General features: G+C 47.9%; 1 protein-coding gene across 1 annotated transcript; it reads right to left on the bottom strand.

The window, feature by feature from the left end:
• Window positions 1-544: 544 nt before the first annotated feature.
• On the bottom strand, window positions 545-18,069 carry CYTH4 (cytohesin 4). Its single transcript, XM_068665632.1, has 13 exons — window positions 17,781-18,069; window positions 12,660-12,742; window positions 10,267-10,364; window positions 9,947-10,013; window positions 7,466-7,584; window positions 6,995-7,075; window positions 6,262-6,374; window positions 5,549-5,697; window positions 3,544-3,655; window positions 2,997-3,073; window positions 2,548-2,619; window positions 1,955-2,109; window positions 545-1,636 (listed from the first exon to the last, which is right to left on the bottom strand). The coding sequence occupies exons 1-13, from the start codon at window positions 17,977-17,979 to the stop codon at window positions 1,564-1,566; spliced, it is 1,398 nt and encodes a 465-aa protein (XP_068521733.1). The 5' UTR covers window positions 17,980-18,069; the 3' UTR covers window positions 545-1,563.
• Window positions 18,070-20,067: the final 1,998 nt, after the last annotated feature.

The raw sequence follows: 20,067 nt of genomic DNA, 5'->3' as shown, positions 1-20,067 counted from the left end.
TTGCAGAAGAAAACCTTCACGTTCCTTCTCCAGGGTGCGCGCGTGCTTCAACTCCGAGACACACTCCCTGCCTCCCGAAATTAATTCAACGTTCCTGTGGCTCGGGCAAAAATAACTGGAATGAATAATCAGGTGGTGCAGGCCCTGCTGCGGATTTCCTGGTGGATAGAGCCCTCTGCAGGAAGAGAAAAGGCAGAGACCTGAGCCCCGGTATTTACTAGGAGAGCCCTAAAATATAAGGGATAAAATAGCAATAGCTTATCGAGGCCTTTAACCCCGCAAGTGTAATTTCCCGTAGCAGCTTTCTAGCACTTGCATCCATGCCATTCCCAGCTCGCAGAGTGTTTCCATTCCCCTTTTCACCTTTCCTCCTGTCCCATTTATTTCTCCCAAGAGCTGCCTGCCTGTGCCAGCGCTCAGCCCTCCTGCATCTTGGGTGCACTGCAGAGCTGCGGCGGTGCTCGGGCTGCTTTGCTGCACACAGGAACACGACACGTCTTATCTCACATCCTCTGCTTTTATCACGAAAACGATCGCGCTGCCCTGAGGTTTCGGCTTGTTTCAGACACTTTTATTTCTTCACACAAGAGACAAAAGCAGCAGGCGCCAGGTGAAACCAGTCTGTGAAGGTGGGAATGCCTCTGTGTGTGCTTGCCTCTGTGTGTGTGGTGCGTACGCACCTCTGGTTTGTCATGCCTGCTGGCTGCAGACCTTTCAGATGCACGGTTTGGGCCTCTGGGTTGGTGCCAGGAAGCAAAGTTTGCTGAGAAGCCATCAGCCAGGAGGAGAGCTAGTGTTTGGGGTTCTTCCCTGGGGGACCTGTGGTGGTCCCTGAGTATTAAAATAGAGAGACCAAGACCCAGAGCTGCTTCCCTGGCCCAGCAGCCTCTGTGCACTCAGTGCACACCTTATCTCCCCATCTAACAATGATTACTTCCTAAAACCTGTGTCTCAGCTGCAGAGCAGGGGCTTTCCAGGATTACAGCCCCCATGGCTATAAAAAGAGGCAAGGAGGGCTCTCTTCTGAACAGAGGGTTTCTTATCTTCCCTTGTCCTCTGATTTCATCCCACTGCATTTCTGTTCAAGGAAGAGAAACCAATGGAGCTTTTCTACTCTGCAACTGACTGGACCATGCTTTGCTGGCCTGAGAGCACCCACATGGTTCCTCAGAAAAATAACCAGGCCTCATCTGATAGCTGGAGGGGTTGCCTGTGGGCTGGAGACGTGCTGGAGACATTCTCTTCTCCCCTCAAATCCTGTCCCTCATGCCTGGAGCTATACGGAAGAACCCAAAGGCTAGACACTGTGGAGCCTTTGTGTTATGACATGGGAAGTGCTCTGCCCACAGCTCTGACAGTCCTCAGCGGGTTGCACCCAGTGCCTCTGCCTTCAGGTTGGAAAAGGAAGAAGCAAATCTGCTATGTTGTCCTGTCAGTCATCTTCCTACCATGTGGGAGGCAGAGGGAGCCAGTACTTCTGAATTTCTTCACTGGAAGTGCCCCGCATGAGAGGGAGGCTGCCCAACAAATACATTTTCCTGCTGCCAGTGACCAGGTCAGGGCTCAGTTTTTGTTGGCAATCTTCTTCTTTCGGGCGGAGACCAGATCATAGAAAGGATCCTGTGTTATGCTGGTCCTGGAAACAGGAGGAAATGAGAGCAACAGCAAGAGATTTAATGCCGGAGGATAGCACAGGCAACCTCCCTGAACCTGGCCAGAGAGCTCACCAAAAAGTAGGACCAGAAATTTGCAAGTAGGGGAGAATTTAGCTATGGTTAGAGATTCTCCATAAGGGGACTCAAAACCCCTCAACATCAAGCAGTTGTTAGGCTGCAAATGTTTCTCCCCACTCTCTTTTTCAGGCTGTATTCTCTGGTAGCCAAATAAATTGTGTGGCTGTTTGTCCCAGGGCTGGACAAAGACAGGCTCAGGCTTCCTCTTCTGGTCTCCTCACCTTATTGCCTCAATCCACTCATCACGTTCTGCTGGTGTGGCTGCTGAGATCTTGTAGGACTGATGCTTGCCTTCAACCACCTTCCCATCTCCATCTGTTTTGCAGGCTTTGATCTTCTGCCCTTTGCAGTTGGGATTGAAGAGCTCAAAGCAGTTCTGTCAGAAAGGGAACAAAATGGAATTGCAGAAGAGGACAGGGGGAAGCAAGGAAGCTTTTTTGCTTTCAGCCATGGGTGACAGGGTCAGAGAGCTTTCAAAAGGGAGGAGAGCATTCTGTCTTTGAAATGCAATAGTCTCATCTTCCCTGCCCCAAGAATCCCCTTATGTTAGATCTCCAAACCAAGCCTCTGAGGTAAACACATGCATCCTATGAAGGGCTGGACACTAAAAGAGCTTTCATGGAGAGGTGGAGTATCAACAGAGAAAAAAAAAAGCCCCTTCCTGGGCACGTCCCCTAACCCCACAGCACTGCCCACATCCCCAGAGCCAGAGCGTGCCCCCAGCCACCTCAGCCTTCCCCAGTGCGTGCACCCTCTCCTCCCACTGACCACCCAAGAGCCTGCTTTGGCAGAGTACCAAGCAGTGGAGACTTACTGGCTTTTTGGGGTCATCCACCTTCCGGACTGATAGGTTCTCCAGTGGGATAATGCCCAGAGGCTCTTTGTCCTGCAGGCAAGGAAACATGAATTAACACCCAACACGTTCCCCACATCTCTGCCACTATACACAGCCTCTCTGATTCCCCAGACATGTGTGTCTTTGTGGAGGTGACAAGAGCACAGTGTGCCTAGGAAGACCCCAGGCATTTATGCTATGGGGAGCTTAGTTAACAGGAGATCACAGCAATAGCTTCAGTGTCCAGCCTCTCCCATCATCCAGTCCAGAGCAAACGAAACAGGGTAGGAGACAAGGGAGGTTTGAGCTCAGTCTGGGAGCATGGGGTTGAAGGGCAGAGTCGCCCCCTACTCTTTGCTCCTCCCTGGCCCCTTGGGGGCTTGTAACCACCCAGGACACCATTTCCCAACCTGGAGTTAAGCCTTTACCGTGGTGTATTCAAAGTAGTACAGGCAGTTATCGGTCAGAATGAACCAGCGGCGCTTCCAGGTTTTCACACGTCCTCCTAAAGGCAGTGAGGTTCAAAAGCCATTAGTCCCACGCTTTTCCATCCTCCTCCCAACCCTGCTCTATACACACACACCCAGAGGCAGCCTGTCCCAGCTCTCCCCGTAGATCAGCCCCAAGGGGGAAACCACGGTGCTCCCCACCGAGGTGATGCCATATGGAGGATGCACATAACAAACAGGGAGCCAATTTTGCTGTGATGGGGCTGGGAAAGGGAAGGGGTGAGGGATATCTTTCTGGGTCCAGTTTTGGAGCAGAGAGACCCTGTAGGAGAGGGGCTGGGAGGAGAGAGCAGGCTCAGCAGCAGATTTCAACAGCAGGTGTCAGCCTCACCCTACCGCAGCAGTGGAAGGACAGTGGAGATGCTGGGTTTTGGGATGCTGAGTGGGCTCCTGGGGGAGATTTGTGATGGGAGGCACGAGGGCAGGGAACTCAGAGGAGCTAGAGGAAGCCTGTCCCATCCCTTACCTAGTTTCAGGAGCCATCCCTCGCGGCTAGGGTTGAAGAAAGTATGTGTCAGATCATTCCCATCATCTTCTGGTATGGAAAACGGCTCATTCTTTATGCTCTCAAACAGATTCTGCCCCGGAGCGTTAGAGGGGGGGAGAGAGAGAAAGAAAGAAAGACACACTTCTGACAAAGCTTGTACACAACCATCCCAGGCCCTTCACTCTACACAGGGGCAGGTGGGTGAAGGGGGAGGAGAGTACTGGGGGACGGTGAGTAATGGGGATACAACAGCCCTCAATGTACACCTCAGAGGGCCTCAAAGGTGATTGCAAATTTTATGCATCCTGTGTCAAAAAAAAAAAAAAAAAGAAAAGAAAGAAAGAAAGAAAACATAGACCCATTTTGGAAACTAGAAAACCGCGTACCTGTATCAAAAACAGGCCGCAGTGACTGACCTCAGCATGTCATGCGAGGACTGCTGTCGGTGGCAACGAGGTGATACTGAGGAAGTGTAGGGGTGGGAGGTGGGTGACACAGACTGCAGCCCCATTTGGGCTCTGGGTTGGTGGTGCACCATCCAGTGATCAAATGCTCTGCCGAGAGCTTGTGTGCAGAGACCAACACGCGCATCTGCGTGACCGCAAGGAGACATATTTCGCAGAACCATGGCATTTGGCATTGATGATTACACAAAATGTGACTTTCATAACAGCAGAACGACAGAGAGGCATGTTACTAGCTTTCAAAGGGTACAGAGATGTTGCTCACATCATTGGCATTTGTCATCACTTATTACCCAAGTCATGAAAAAAATTAAAACTACAGCTCCCTCAGATTGCATGAAATAAATGACATCCTGGAGAAAAACCTAAAGCCTTTATCCCAAGGGGATGCTACTCAACAAGTCCGAAGATGGGTGCAGGCAGCCTCCCTGATGCAAAGCACAAGTTATTCCGCCCAGGTTGGCTGAGTGAAACCAGACAAATGTCATAAGCCTGCCGACATCCACCTTGCCTCAGAGGGCAGGTCCTGTGTGCACAGTCCCTGGAAACTGGTAGCTCCAGCTTTTCTAATACGTGCCTCTCCTGTCTCTGTCTCCCCTTCCGCACCTTCATGCTCTGTGATCAGAAATGCTGTGGACTTGCTAAGAGCTTTATAGATGCTGGAAGAGACCCTGACACTCAGCTGGGGCTTGTTGGTGCTACTTGCACAAAGATAAACCCTGCTGTGAGAGAATTCAGGCCCCGACTGATGGGAATACTGGAGAAAGCTGCAGGTATTCATTTAGGTATGAACAAGGGTAAGTGATACATACTCTGGGCTACGTTAACATTGCCACACAAGCACACATCCTCAAGAAACAGACAATTCCTAGGAAGCTAGGGCTTTCTAAGCTGTCTAAAGCAGATGGGTGTCCAGCTAGCTCTCAGAAAGGCAGATGCCCCATTCACACAGCCCCAGACCTACACAGCACACAGACACCCGCTGCTCTGCCCCCGACTTCCTCCCACAGAGGTGGTGTTGCGCTCCCTGGGCTGCTCACAGATGTCTTTTATAGATTGTCTTTGTCTCGCACTCCCTGAGCACTTGCCTGCATACCACATGTACTGGGTGTATATTTAGGCCACCTCTTACACACTTGCTCTGTCTTTGTGTGTGTTTCTCTCAGTATCTCAATATCTGTTTCTCTCAATATCTGTTCCTCTCTCACACAGACACACTTAAAAACACAAACTTGCTTAAACCCATACTGCTATTCACTGAATGTCTCCAGACCTGTCTCTTTTGTTCCATGTCCTCACGAACAAGCATGTGTAGAGCCTCTCTCCAAAGATGTTTCCATATTTTCCAGATTTGTTTTTGTACCTATTGCCTTTTTTCCTTGAGCAGCCCTCCCCCTTACAGGGCAGAAGGTCAATAGACCTGCATTACACTGAGACCTCTGGATCTTTGATTCTCAGTGGACCCCAAGCCAGAGAGAAAACAGGACTGATGGAAAATGGGAGGCCAGAGTGTTTCTTACCTTTAAGAGCTCTTCTGGCAGGTCTGCTCCATTGTCAATGCCTCGGTTGATGGATACAAATCTTTCAAAGGGAGGTTTATCTTTCACATTGGGATTGTGCAGACTAGTGTTAAGCATGATGATAGAGAAGGAGAGTATATAACAGGTATCTGTCAATGAGAAAGGAAAAAGAGGACTGATGGCATTTATCTTAGAGAGCAAATCAATCCCCATTCTAACAGGTAGCTTGGTTTACTGTTTCTGGTGAACAGCCTCATCCCCTCAGCTGTAGGAGGAACAGGGAGATTTCTCCTATGCTAGAAGAAGGACGGACAGGGCCAGAAGAGAGCTGATCTGCTATGATGGCAAGCTGGAGAGATCTGGTCAGGTAACAGCTCTGCTAGCTGGAAAGTTTCTACAGACCCACGTCTGTGAGTGCTATCCTTGCTGTGATGAGGTGCACTTCACATGGGGCTGGGAGCACTTCTCAAGCCTAATCCCTGTTGGGATGGGATGGAGCACAGTAGCTAAATGTGGATTGAAGACCCTCAGCCTACTGAAAAGCTTCACAGGAACTGGTCTGCCTCTTTTAATTTAAGGTAAGAGAATACGAAAGACGGCATCTAGACTTCCAAGTGATGCTCTCTGTGCATTGCGAATGGACAGAATGAAGGCTCCTCTCTCTAGGAAACAGTGGATCTCAGCTTCACAGGCCTTCTTCTCCCCATACCTACCTGTGGACTGGAATACTCCTGGGTTACACTTGCAGTACCAGTTGGCAAAGGCCTCCATCATGCGGTCAATCTTCTGTGCTTCCCCAGGCAGACGGAAGCTCCATAGGAACTGTCTGTCAGGAGTAGCATGTCAGAGGGTTAGATGGTCTGCAAGGGACTTTTATCCCTTCCCTCAGCCCATGAGACACCACGAAAATACAGGAAGGCATCCCATCACACCACAGAAACAACACAGCACAGGAAGCAGGAGATCTGTTTCTCTCTCTACATATTCCTTGGGTTCACCAGCCTTAAAATCCCTAAAAGGAGGAAGCTGAACTGAACATACTGCATACATCCTTTTCCCTAGGGAGTGCTCTGCTGGCCTGTAAGAGAATGAGCTGCTCTAAGATAGAATTCACTTTGTCACTTACATAATGGACGCTGTGGAGTGATATATTTCTTGGTACAAAAAATACTAATCCCCCCATCCATTGAAGCTACAAATGACCCACCTCGCTTTCCCCATCTTCTCTGTAAATGGCTAGATCCTTCTAGAGGCCATGAAAGAGGTCTTCCAAGGAAAGTTATGTTAACACCTCACAGAGAAACAGGCTTAGAACCAACACACAAAGTAGGGCCTTGGGAAAGCCCCATCTCATCACAGTGTGGCTTTCATCACCTTTCTGTGTGGTAAGACCCAGTGGCTGAGCAGGTTCCTGCTCCATCTGCTACGTCCTACACGGTCACTCACCTTAGTGCCTGCACCAAGTTGAGGTTGGCAAACTGGTGACATGCCACAAAAGCTTGGAGGATCTGAATGTTTGTGGGGTCCCTGGGAGAGGACAGAGGGAAAAGATGAGAAGAGAGCTTTGGTCTTGCTCAGTTTGGATGCCCCGTGGTGTGACGACATGCACCTGGCTCCCTCCCAGCTTCACCATCCCCTCTACCCAACAAGGAGCCAAGATGCATGGGCACCAGTCTTGTCTGGGAAGACTGACTCCAGTACAGATGGAAGGACAGGTAGCCCATACAGCCAGCCTTAGCCACACTCCAAAGGACATCCTCCAAGGTGTTCTGCCCATCCAGCCCACTACAGTGTGAGATCACGGTCAGTCTCAGCACCTGCCTGTGGTCTCCCAGGGGTCATCTAAAAGGGTGGCTGAGAGGGGCCAGGCAGGACAGAGCCTCCAACGGGCCTCCTCATCTTGGCTGGGTAGCTCACCTCCCACCCAGGTAATCCCCAATGGCTGTCTTGTTCAGGCCTTCACCCTTGTGGAGGAATTTGGCGATCTCCTGCAGGTCTGAGGACAATAGCTGTTGCTCAATCAGGTACTGGATCCCCTGGGGGAGGAGAAGCAAGACAGCAAAGTCAAACAGATTTTTGGGCTGCCACAAAGGTAGGACTTCAATATCCTGATATCAGCCTTCACTAGTTTTGATGGTTTTGTCTCCTCTGCTAGTCCCCAGCCCCTCCACGAGAGGCCACTGCCATCTCCCCATCCTTATTCCATCCATCTTTGTCTACTGCAGTGGGTCAGTCTCACACCCAGCTCATCTATAGACTTGGAGAAATATTTCACTGAATGGGAAACTAAAGCAAACAAAAAAGGGCAGTGCAGGCCTAAAGTCCAAAGAGTCAGGTAGATTTAAGGCCCTCAAAAGTGTTCATTTTAATATTTTCAATCAAAGTATCGTAGTGTTCTGTCCTTAATTGCCATTTTTTTCCAAATTAACTTAAAAAAAAAAAAAGTTTGCTTGAAAATAAGAAGACCTAATCAAAAAATTTATTTAAACAAAAATGTGGGCTTGAGACTTTTTTTTTTTTCTCTCCATAATTTTCTTGTAGGCCACAGAACAGAAAAGTCTGTAATCTCTTAAACTCCATCTTCCCAAACCAGTAAGGATGGATTGTGTTTTTAAAAAAAAAACATACAGAGTCTGAGCTGGGCTGTGCAAACCAGCCAACATTCCATTTTAGAGAGAATTTCATGATTTTCAAAGTTACAGAAAGTTGAGGTTTGGTTCAGATTCATAACAGTATCTAAGAACACTGCAATTCTCCAGACCACACTGCAGCTCTCCTCACAAAATGCAATAAAGGAATGAAAATTGTTTTAGATCCATCAAAATGTTCTACTTCAACAGAATCAATTCACTTTGCCTTGTAATATATATAAAAAAAAAAAAACTATTTCTATAATGCCCCAAAGAAAAAGCAGTTTCAAAAGAAGAAATTGAAATGTTTGGGAGATTTCTCCACACTATTTTCCTTTCTTTTTCCCCAGATGAAATTTCAGTTAGATCAATTTAATTTTGCAAATCATTGCAGTGACGGTGGAACTCCGTTTTCCAGAAGAAAATATTTCTCCCAGAAGATTTTGTTCAGCCGTATTCCTGATGCTTATGTCCCCTAGACTCAGGAACTTGCCCTGAGTGGTTGGAGATAGGAACTCATTTCATCAGCATTGCCTGGATGAAATACAGCCTTGGCAGGAAGGGGCAAAGACAGTTCCCTGCATTGCAAGACTTATCAACCTAAAGTATGTAGAAAAAGGGGAGCAATATACAGAGATCTGGGTGTGCTTATTCTAAATTAAAAACAATTTGGACACATAGTATAGGAGTTTGACCAGGCTGACCAGCATTGAACTAATAACACTAAAATGGTTTGGAGTCAGAATTAATTTGAGCATTTCTGCACAGCGTGGCACAGTGCTATAGAGGCAGACACCTCTGGGGCCTCAAATCAAGGTCAGACAGAAAGACAGAAAGGAAGCCTGCTCTCACGTGAGCTGGAAGTACCATTATCAGTCCTTTAAAACAGCTCCTGCTGGCAGAGAGGTGTCCAGGGATTGACAAGCACTCCGGCTGCAGTGTGGGCTGGGGAAAGCATCCTGAGGGTCTCAGCAGAGGAGGGAAGGAGGCATGTAAAGTTGACACTCAGACCAGCAGCTGTCCAAGCTGCTAGCTGTGGTTAGCAGCTGATGAGCGGTTGTTCAGTGCAGTTTGTGGTTTTCTTTACAGAGCTCAAAAACTGGCCCACCAGTGAGGTGGAAGGAAGACAAAACTATCTTTCTCACATCTTCTCTACTTAGTAATGCAGATATAGAGCTTTCTGCAGAGGGCTGAAGGCTGTGGGGTCTAGACCCCACTGGTGAGAGTCTCAGAAAGTGGAGGATTTAGACTCACTCTATGGTCCAACTAGTACTAATGAAACCAAAACTAATTCCAAACCAACAGAGGCAGGTTGGCCACTTCTGTTCTGAATGAAACAAGGAACCTGACACATTCTTAAAACTTCCCACCTTCTCCTTACCTCATCCTCCTCCATCACATTACGTGCAATTCTCAGCCTCACACAAGGCAAGAGCTGGGCTGAGGAATAGTTAGGTCTCTTGATACACTGACAGTGTTAAATCATCCTCCCTTTATTTCTTTTAGCTTTGGTTTGCATCTGATAGGATGCCCTCTGTGGGGAGTGCCCTACATGATGTGGGGAGGCAACACAGCTTGATCTTATCAAAATACTTTACCCAGGGATAGGAAGGAAGGTGCTACTGACTGGAGCCTTAGCAAGGTAGGAAACCAGCCCCACACTCTCTGGACATAATTCCTTTGGCATGGGCAGCTGCAGATGGACCAGTAGCCATGAGGACCTCTTCCTCACAGCTTTCTCCTCATAGCTGGAATGAGCAAATCCTACCTTTTCAGGGTCCATGTTGAATTTCTTCCGACCCAGGGACAGAAGTTTATCCCTCTGTGACAGTTTGCTGCAAACACAAAGAAGAAGGGAAGTCAAACTTAGAATACAGGTGTTTCACTTAGGACACTCACAAGACAACTCAGACAATCCCAAAGTAAAATGTCTAACTATCCGGAAAGAAAGAGAAATCTCAGAGGAGAATAGAATTCCTGTCATCATTCCTGTCCTTGTTGTGATCCAGATCCCATTGGTGCTTTTGTTTTCTCAACATCAAGAAGGAGACTTTATAAACAAAGGAATACCCATCTTGTTCCACTTGCCTGGTCTGCTCCCCAGCATTATGGTCTGTCTCTTGCCTCTCCTCATTTTGGAAGCATTCAATCTCTGCAAACACTTGGGCGATCTGTTCCTTCAACTTCTGCAAAAGAAATATCAGGGGAGTAAAGGTGATTGAGGGAAAAGCAACAGATGTAAGGAGCATGTCTTACTTCTTCCCTCAGATACAGGATTAGGCCAGGTCAGCTTGTCAGAACCAGGCAAGGATGTCTGTGAAACATGCACAGCTTTGATGTGACCTTGCCCATCCAGAAGAGATTCCAGCTGAAAAAAAAAAATAATAATGGGATGGAGGGGCAGAGGGTATTCCCATGTCTGCTGTCATTCAGGGCTGGAAAATCAAGCTTAGCCAGCATGGATCAGTCTGAGAATTCACCCCAGTGCTTCAATTCTTCAAACAATGTTAGATGTGACTCCTTACATCATGCACATTTCCTTCTAGTTTTTGCTTTGCATAGCCTAATTACACATCCAGGATAGGGGAAGTGGAACCAGTAACTGGGAGATCATTGTGGACCAGAAATGGCAACGTTGTGAAGCAGAGTTTTTAATGTTTCTATCACTCAATACCAGTGAGCTGATACCTGTCTTGAGATGGAGAAAGAAAAGTGGAGGACAAAAAGAAGAGTAACCACTGCCAAATTTTAAGAGTCAGGTTGCAGAATCCAGTTTCCTTTAGGTTTGTGACAGGCCATAGCCTTCTTGGCGGGATATTCTGTGTTACCAAGGAAACCACGATCTCAGCATCTCCTTGTTTCCCTTCTGTAATTTGGGTCCCCCTCAGAGCCAGAGTGCATCACAGCTCTCTTCCAGGAATCACTCAAACTATTCTTTTTGCAAAGCAGAATAGACAAGGAAAGAAGGATTGTTACATGGCAAATTTTGCCTCAACTAGGAGTGAGGAGACAGTGGTGGTGTGCACCCAGCAGAGAAACTGAAGTTCTCTGATATCCTACGATTCAAAAGATCTTCTGGACTTCAGTTTTGCTCTGCTCCTTCATTCTGTTTTGCTTCATCAGTCTGCCAGAGCTGGGCGTGTTCCTTAATAAGCGTTAGATATTGCACAACTGTCACAAATACGTGATCTTAGCTCATGAATTTCAAATGATTATCAGTGTTGTTATTTTCTTCTCTACTGTCTCTCGGCAGTGTAGCAGGCAAGATTACGCCCATCCTCTTTCCTCCTCTTTCTCCCCCACCAGACAACAAGCTCCCCTCCCCGGTCTTTGTGTTAAAGGGTATTGCTAAATAGATTCTGAAGAAATCCAGATGGGAAAAGATTTCTATTCCTAGGGACCTGTTCACCTGAACTCATCTTTCTCCACTGGACAATGCACACTGGCTAATGGCTTCAGGATTTAGAATATGGGTCAGTGTAGCCTAGCATCTTTTCTCTGCCCACAGTGGGTAAAAAATGTAGTGTTCCTGCTCAAATATCATGCTTTCTACAGTGCCCATTGCCCATCCTGAAATCCAAAGAGATAAAAACCAAGCACAGGCAAACCACATGCACATATATTCGTAGTCTGTTTTGCAAGAGGCAAGACACCATTCTGATTTTGCAGCAGAAATGCTAAGTCTGGAAGCCTGAGAAGTGATAGGTAGTTTGGCTTAACCCTTTACTTTATTCAAAGAAATACTGCACTCATTCTCCAGGTATCATGACATCATGCTGTGCATGTAAACTCAGTGCAAGATGAGAGCACACATTCCATGGTGATGGAGGCAGAAGAGCAGCAGTTGTACAGCCCAATGCATGACTGTGATGTGGTATTACTGACTGATTTTGAATCTGTCACTTTCAGACTGTTTAGGAGTCAGTGGAGAAATGTTTAGGTCTGCTAAAAGAAAAGAAGAAAAGCAAATTCAACCACAGAAGCTTGTGTGGAAGGTTCTTCCATCACACCTGTCAAAAGAGACTGGGTCCTTCAAGGAGGACTTGTTAAAGGTCCATGAATGGAACAAAAGTTTGAAAAACACAGAGGGATACAGCAGGTAACTCAGACTGATATGTCATTATAAGGTAATCAATAATTTTAAATAATCATAAATGCTGAGCCAAATCTCTGCCAATATGACCTAGCAAAATCACACTAATTTCCTTAACCCTAAATATGCAATCCCAGTTCATCCCTGTTAATGAACTGATCACTCTTTCTCAAAAAACTCATTATGGTAGCTGATGACAGTACCACAGGTTGGATGAATGCTGGTGACAAATATGTCAGGCTGGCCAGCAGCTCAGAATTCAGCTTGGATCATGCCAAAGCAAGTGCTCAGGAGCACTTCTTCATGACCTGAACTGTTATGTGTAGAGATTCCTTGGTGAAGAGTTTTGAGAAGGTTAGGCAGACAGGAGGAACAGGATGGTCCTTACCTTAATGTCCTCTAAGAGCTCCTCTCTGTGCTGCTTTATTGTCTCTATTTCAGCCTCTTCAGCCTCGTTCAGGTCAGATGACCCTGAAAGAGCAAACCGGTGCCTGTGAAAATAGTACTGAGGCCAACATAATCACAAGAAAAGCCATCTCGATTTCTCAGTGCCTATCCTCTCCAAGGGTCATGTCACAGCAGCTCTGATTTCTATGCTCCAGCATCTATGTTCCCTGCTGTTGCAGCCACTGCGCCTGAGCTTTGCCTTGCAAAAGTTTCTCAGTCCAGAGCCAACAGCACATCCCCATACACCCCGCCTAGTAGCCAGCATCTCTGCTGGTAGACCTCTAACCCTCCAGCAACCCACCCACACAACCAGTTTTAGTCATTGCAAGCACAATGAAGAGGTCTTACCAAATGCTCTTTGGTGGTTTTTGTGTCAGTCACCCTTACGTACAAGGCCTTTTGGTTCAAGCAACCTATGACCTAAATACTCCATCTAACTCCAAGCCTCCCATGAAGAGACACTTGCTTCATTGATTGATCCACCACAGCGAGAGACAAAAAATGGGTTGAGAAAGAGAATCAAGGTTTTTCAAGTCTGAGGGCAGGATCTGGGGAATGAAAGCCTTGCTGAAGAAGAAGCATCTGTGGGAGGCTGTTAATCTGCTTTCCTCCCCACTGTGGACTACAGACAATACAGAAATACGAACAGGCTTCCTTGCAATGTACAGGAAGTCAAACAGATAACAACAGAGCCCACAAAATGATTCATAAAAGACCTAGAAGAATTGGGGTGACAGTACTGCTGCTAAATATAATCCTGCTGAAGCACAGCCTCTCCAGCAAGGAGAAAGAGGAGGTGGCAGCGCAGAGAGGCAAAGCAGATGGTAAGCCCCAGGAAAATACAGGGGGCTCACACAAGGCTGAGGGCACTGGAGCTGCTGGGAGCTCACTGCAGAACTTGCAGCCAGAATCCTTGCTGCATCTGAGCACTGAGAGAGAGATTCCCCAGCAAGTCAGGGCAGCTTAATGGATGCCCTGCTCCACTGTTTCATAAGCCAAAATCCCCTGGGCCTCCTGTCTTCCTGGAAAAAGAGGAAGTGGAACCAGCTGCCTTGGAAATTCTCTTAGTGTGGCTCTCACATGCAAAACAACTGCTATAAATATGAGTGGGGAAAAAGGGGAAGGAACCAGCCAAGAGAGACAAAAGGAAAAGGGGACAAAGGCAGTCATCTTGGAGTCCGTATCTTTCTTTCCTGCCGTGGACACAACAGCTCAGAATGACCTGCCTTGTGATCTTTCCCCCATCCTCCTGGCTGGTTGGGTTTCCATGAGCTAAATCACACAAAGCTGTGCTCTCACCTTTCTCAGGCTGCAGCCTCTCCCCATCTCTCCTGCAGCTGCTTTCAAGCATTGCATTCCCAGGGGAGAGGCTGCGGCACTGCTTGGGCAAGCAGACAGCATGAAACCAGGGGTGGCAGAGGCTCACGTCCCCTCCCAGCTCTGTGGGCAGCTCTCACGAAGAGCTGAAAGAAGCTGTCCGCTGCTGAGGATGGTCAAGAGAGGAGGAAAACCCGTGTCACTCGGCAGCTCGCAGCACAGCAGCGGCTTTGCTGCTCATCAGGCACGTCGCTGACTTCCCCTTGAACGTCAGTCCTGCCTGTGAGCAGTGCCTGGGTCTTTCAGTTTACTTTGGGTCTGGAGTCTGCAGGAGATGAAGCCAGCCTCTCAGTCTCCTCAGCTTTATTTCCCTCACCCCTGTAGGGGCCGGTAATTATGGAATTATTTGTCACGTTCTCGCTCAGACACTTTGTCACGTATTTCTTTCCAATGAACCACTGCAGCAGGACTTACCTGAGGAACCTCTCCTTCCCCTCACCCCATGCACAAAGTCTGTGGTGTGGCTGGTTGCTTTGCTTCAGTTGTTCCGTGTCTGCTGAAGCAGCCCAAAGCATCTCAAAGAGACCTGAGGCTCCCAGAGGGCACCGTCTCAGCCAAACGACCCCCACCGAGACTGTAAATAACTCCGTCCCCCTTCTTCCCAAACCTCTGAAAACCCCAAGGGATTTACCTGTCCAGTGTGTCAAAATGAGAACCGTGTGGGAAAGGCTGTGCGTGGGGAGGGTGGATGAGAAGAAGCCTGTGAGTCACGAAGAAGGGGAGGGAATCAAGAGATAAGACGGGGTGAAATAGGAAGGAAAACGATGCCTGGAGCAAAATTTGAGAGTGATTTACACAGAGTTGCACAGAGGGTGCTTGTAAGGTTTCCTATGTTTCCTAAACAGCTTAAGTCTCTGATTTCCTCAGAAAATAATTATGAGGTCAGCTCCTGCACGTTGCTCTGCTTCCCTAACAGAAGGCCTAATGCTCTGCTGAAGGCTATTTTGTGGCTGTTCATCAACTGTACCGTATGCATTGGGGTCTACCATTAGGGGAAGTGAATGCAAAAGGCTCATTTGGGGAACTGTCCACAGAAAGGCACAGAAAGCAGCAGAGGCAGCTGGGCAAGCAGCAGATGAGTGACTAGGAGCAGCCTGCCTTGCCTCTCCTTCCTTCTCCACTTTCAGAATGAGCCACATCAGCAGGAGAGGGAGGCTCTGAGTCAACCACCGCCTGGCTTACTCCAGCCCCTTGCAATGGCACAGGGAATTCAGCCCTGCACCTTGGGGGCTGGGGAACGGCTTTCAGAGCTGTCAAAGCCCTCACGACCACCAAGTTCCACTTCCCTCTAGGGCTAGATCAGGACACAGATGAAGCATAGCCCTTGTCAGGCTTCTCTGCACAAGGGAAATTTCACACTGATGAAGAACACCCACAAGTTTTGGGGGGATGCTGCCATTATGAAGTCTGTAAGTCCACGCACAACACGCAAACAATGTCGATGCTGGTTGGCATCCTCTCCAGAGAGGACTTGAAGTTGCTGCTTGAAATTTGTTTTCAGAGAGCGAATGTTGAAAGAAATGCATATGAGCACGGCACTTGTGGGACTTACACCTTGAGGCTGAGGTCTTGAAGACCTGCCAGTTCTTCGCGAATTGCCCTGGCTTGTATTCTTGGTGCTGTTTCTCAAAACAGAGCACAGACTTCAATTCCTGTTGTGGAGACTTATGGCCTCAGCCTCCCCATCTGGAGGGCAGGTTGAAGTTACCCAAAAGTCTGGGTGACCAGCAAAGAGAAGAACAAAGAATTCATTTCCCATAGCCGTGGGCTGTGCAGAGCTGCCCACGTGCTAAGCCTTCAATCGCAGGCAAAAGTACGTGAATGGAGAATGTGGCATTTGGAGAATAGTAGTGGGAAGTGAGCACCCAGGAAGGATGGACTGCAGAAACAGCAGCAGAAGGTTATCAAGAATGACTGTGTCTGTAGCACCGTTACAGACCATCCATGTGCTACCCACCCACAGCAGAGGTTCAGCTGGCCCGTTTGCATGGTAAGGCCCATAAGCACACTCCAAGTGCGGCTGCTGAAGGGTTTGGGAACACCTACCCACAGCAACACACAAGCAGAGCATCCTGGTGGGCACCTCCCACGTGGGTGAAGCTGTCTGGTGGAAGAATTTCACCTCAATTCTTTATTTATTCACTTATTTATTTTTATTAATACAGCTTCTGTGTCATCTCCTTTGCAGACCACCACCTACGCTTGTGCCAGGTCAGTAGCAGGAAGCTCTCCAGCTCCTCAGTCTGCTCCCAATCTGTCTCCCTCTTGCAGCTACTCCACAGTTCTCCACCAGCTGCTGCCAGAAGAAATTCAAAATGGACCTCACAGAGATAGAATTTGCACAGTCCAGGGGGGAGAGGTGTGAAGAAGTGCAGAACCCCACCGCACTAGTGCAGCATGCAAATTTAAGACAAATAGCTTGGTAATTCACACCTTAGGTGAATGACTGTGGCATCATCTGATCTGAGGGCCTCCGTTTCTGCAGAAAGCACACCCCAAAAGAAGAAGCAAAACATAAGGTATCCCACTTCTTCCTGCCTGGTTTGTCTCGCAGCAGCTTTGTCCACCATGGCTTTCAGGTGGTGAGGGCCAGGTGACCCAAAGAGCCCTGCTTTCACCGACATGAATAGCCAGATGCTGACAAGAGCTCTGCCAGAAATTGGTCCTACCAATTTCCCTGCCAAGCAAGCCTGGTACACGGTTTGATCATGCTGGTTTTCTTTTGACTAAGGAGCTGAAAGGTGCAGAAGAGTTGTTCAAAGTGGGCACTGCTTTTTTTCCCCTTCATTCTCTGTTCCACTACCTACACACAAGAGCTGGCTAGGACAGAGGGTCAGACACATCAGAGCCATTCCATGATGATCCCTTTTCTTCCTGGCCCTTGTTCAGCCTCTGTCCTCCCCACTCTCAGACATACGGATGCACAGAGCTTCAGGAGGCTGAAAATGTTCAGTCCAGTAGTATCCCTTTCTCTGCTGAATCCCTACCACTTTATCCACCATCTGCCGAACTAGGAAATAAAACCCAAGATCTCTCTCAGTTCCTCAGATGTGGCTTACCTTCCCCACCCACGCCTGCTTTTTTAGATTATTTCAGGACAAGGCAAGCCCACCTGCAGGCCACTTTCAGGTGTTAGAACCCGAATATAGTCACTAACCTTTGACAAACATAAGCAAGAGAGGCTACCAGTGCCAAAAGACCAGCGAGCTTGTTGCACTGGGACACCCAACTGCATGAGACACTCTGCAAATGCAAGCCAGCCTCTGCAGGCTGTAAGGAAACACCACAAAGAAGCTTGCAAGCCATGCCAAAGTTGCATGGAGAGAAGCCAAAGCTTATAGGTGCTCATCCCAAGTGTTGCATAAACCCTTGATATCCCCGAGTCTGCTCAGCTTAGGATCACCAGCACAGTAGGCACTCTGAGCACAAGAGACATTCGGGTCAGTGGGAACATTTCTCCAGATCTGGAAGGAGTTTCCTCACAAAAGAGCAAGAAAAAGCAAAACCTGCTGCTCAAGGCTGCCAAGCAAGTAACGGTACCACCAGGGATCTTCCACCATCTCTTTCCTCCTGCCACCAGCAGCAGCATTCACTTTCACTGCTGGCATTTCACGGTGTGCTCTGCCCCATCAAACTGGGTGCACAGCCCTCACAGAAAACGAGACAAAAGGTGGTCAAGGCTTACCAGCAGGAGAAAAGTCCATCCTGAAGAGCCCAACGTGTTTTCCACAAAGGTGTTGTTCTTCCTTGCCTTCTGCTTGCTCAGATGCTTCACAGAACTGAAACGACTTGGAGCCAGTGACCAAAATCGCAGCAGCTTTAGGGGGGGCGGGTTGCCCTCTGACTCCTCCCTTCCCCTCCTCGTCTGTCCGACCACATCTCATGAGCTTGTATCAGTGAAGGAAGCTGTGTGTGCACGCTGCTCTGACCTAGCAGAGGCTCCTTGGCTACTTCTGCAATGCAAATCCACAAATATGCAATGCAAATCCACCCCAGCAGCTTTTGGGGAGAACATCTGAGCCCACATTTGTGTTTGAAGGGACTGAAATGAGCAGTGACGGTACCTTGGGATTTTGTCTGGGATCCTCCAGCGAGAGAGGAGGATAAAAGGAAGTTCCTGATTCAGAAAACCCATCTGATTCAGGAAGTGGTTTCATTTTAAAGGAAAGATTCTTCCTGCATTAATTCTGCAGTGGGTTGTGGGTGGGTGAATGCTCCAGAACTGGAGGGCGGTTGATGGAGGCCGGGGAGAAGAGCGTCTTTTTCTTCTTTTCCCTCCCTCACCCCCCACTATGTGATGTGTACTGTAGGTCTTGCTCCTTCCTTCCACTAACAAACTGAACTGATAAGGAAAGTCCTCTCTCAGGTTTAGTGATACTCCTGCTGATGGAAAAGCTGGGTTAAAATGCTTTTACAGGGAACCTGTGGTTCTCTTCCTCGGTGAGAAAGGAGAGATGCTCCATCCCCCCAGTCCCTCCCACACATACACGTACACACAGTTCCAGAAAGCTGTGATCCCCTCACTTCCCCTTGAGTTAGTTGTATTTGGTTTCCATGTACACCATCATTCTTGCTTTCTGTGGTAGACCTCTGACATTGGCAATGTGGGAAAAAAAAAAAAAAAAAAAAAAGGAGAAGTGTGCAACAGAGCGCCATGCCAGAGCCAGAAAAAATGATGAATAAATAGGTCAAGGTAAAAATCAAACCAGATGTAATGTTCGGGCAGGACTCTTGCTTCCTCTAGCAGGACTGAAGCTGTTGAGGGACAGCTCCTGTCCATGCATGAATGTTTACCTCTGGAGCACTTTACATCCTTAGCACCCACAGCTGTTGCTGTACTCACAGCAGGCCTTGAGCAGGACGGCAAAGGAAAAGTGCTCTAATGAACCTCCAAACAAAATAGGAGATACCCCAGCCTTGAAGGCATTGTGTCAAGAGGTGGCAGAAATTCAGGATGGCTCCACACAGGCAGCTGGAGGCGAAGCTACAAATAACCTGTGAGTGTTAGGAAGGGTTAGTGGCAAGCATTCACCACTTACTTTCCATGTTCAGGGTGAACAGTTTTAGAGAAGAATCTAGAAGCTAATTTGGGAGGGATAAAAGGAAGAAGAGAGAAAGCTTTATTATGCAAACTGATTTCAAATCATTGTACCCACGTCTGCCCTGACCATCAGCATGCATGTCTTTTCTTAACGTTTATCAGAAGCCTGCCTTTGGGTGACAGCTTGCCAAGAGCCCACCCTTGAGATTTTTTATCTGTCTTGGGATTTTGGGCCACATCAGAAGAGAATTCACTAGCACCCAGTTCGTGTAGTGGGGATGGGTTCAGCATGTCACTTCTAGTACCACCATCATCATTTTCCATTAAAAAAAAAATAAAAAAAGTTTCAGCAGATGTTTCAGCTGACATCAAGCAGACTTACCAGCTTAAGGCACTTCTTTGGAAGACCTGATTTGCCTGCCTGAAGGGTAGATTATATAGAGAGAGACAGCTTGATCAGAGCTGTTCCTATACGTGTGTCTTTAGGCAGGTCAAACCACAAACACCCTGCAAACACTAAAATGTATGTCTCTGTACACTGCAGAAATACTCCTAGCCACTCCAACAGAGACCAATGCAAAGCCTGTACCTGTGTCTCTAATCCATATGTGCTTCATCTCTTAACTCCTTCATGCTTCTTTCTTCCCACATCTTCGCCTGTCTCCTGTTTGCAATCCCTGACTGCCCTATTTTGGGACCTTACCAACTAATTCTGGGCTCCACAATACAAAAAGGTTGTTAAAGTACCCAGAAGAGTCCAGAGGAGGGCAACAAAGCTTGTAAAAGGGCTGGAAGACATGTTCTGTGAGGAAACGCTGAGGGCGCTTGGTCTGTCTGGTTTTGAGAAGAGGAGGCTGAGAGGTGACCTCATTACCCTCTGCAACTTCCTAAAGAGGGAAAATGGAGAGGGAGGTACCCATCTCTTCTGGTC

This window comes from Anas acuta, chromosome 1 (genome assembly GCF_963932015.1).
Source record: "Anas acuta chromosome 1, bAnaAcu1.1, whole genome shotgun sequence".
Classification (NCBI taxonomy): Eukaryota; Metazoa; Chordata; class Aves; order Anseriformes; family Anatidae; genus Anas; species Anas acuta.
This window is presented reverse-complemented; position numbering and strand designations above follow the sequence as displayed.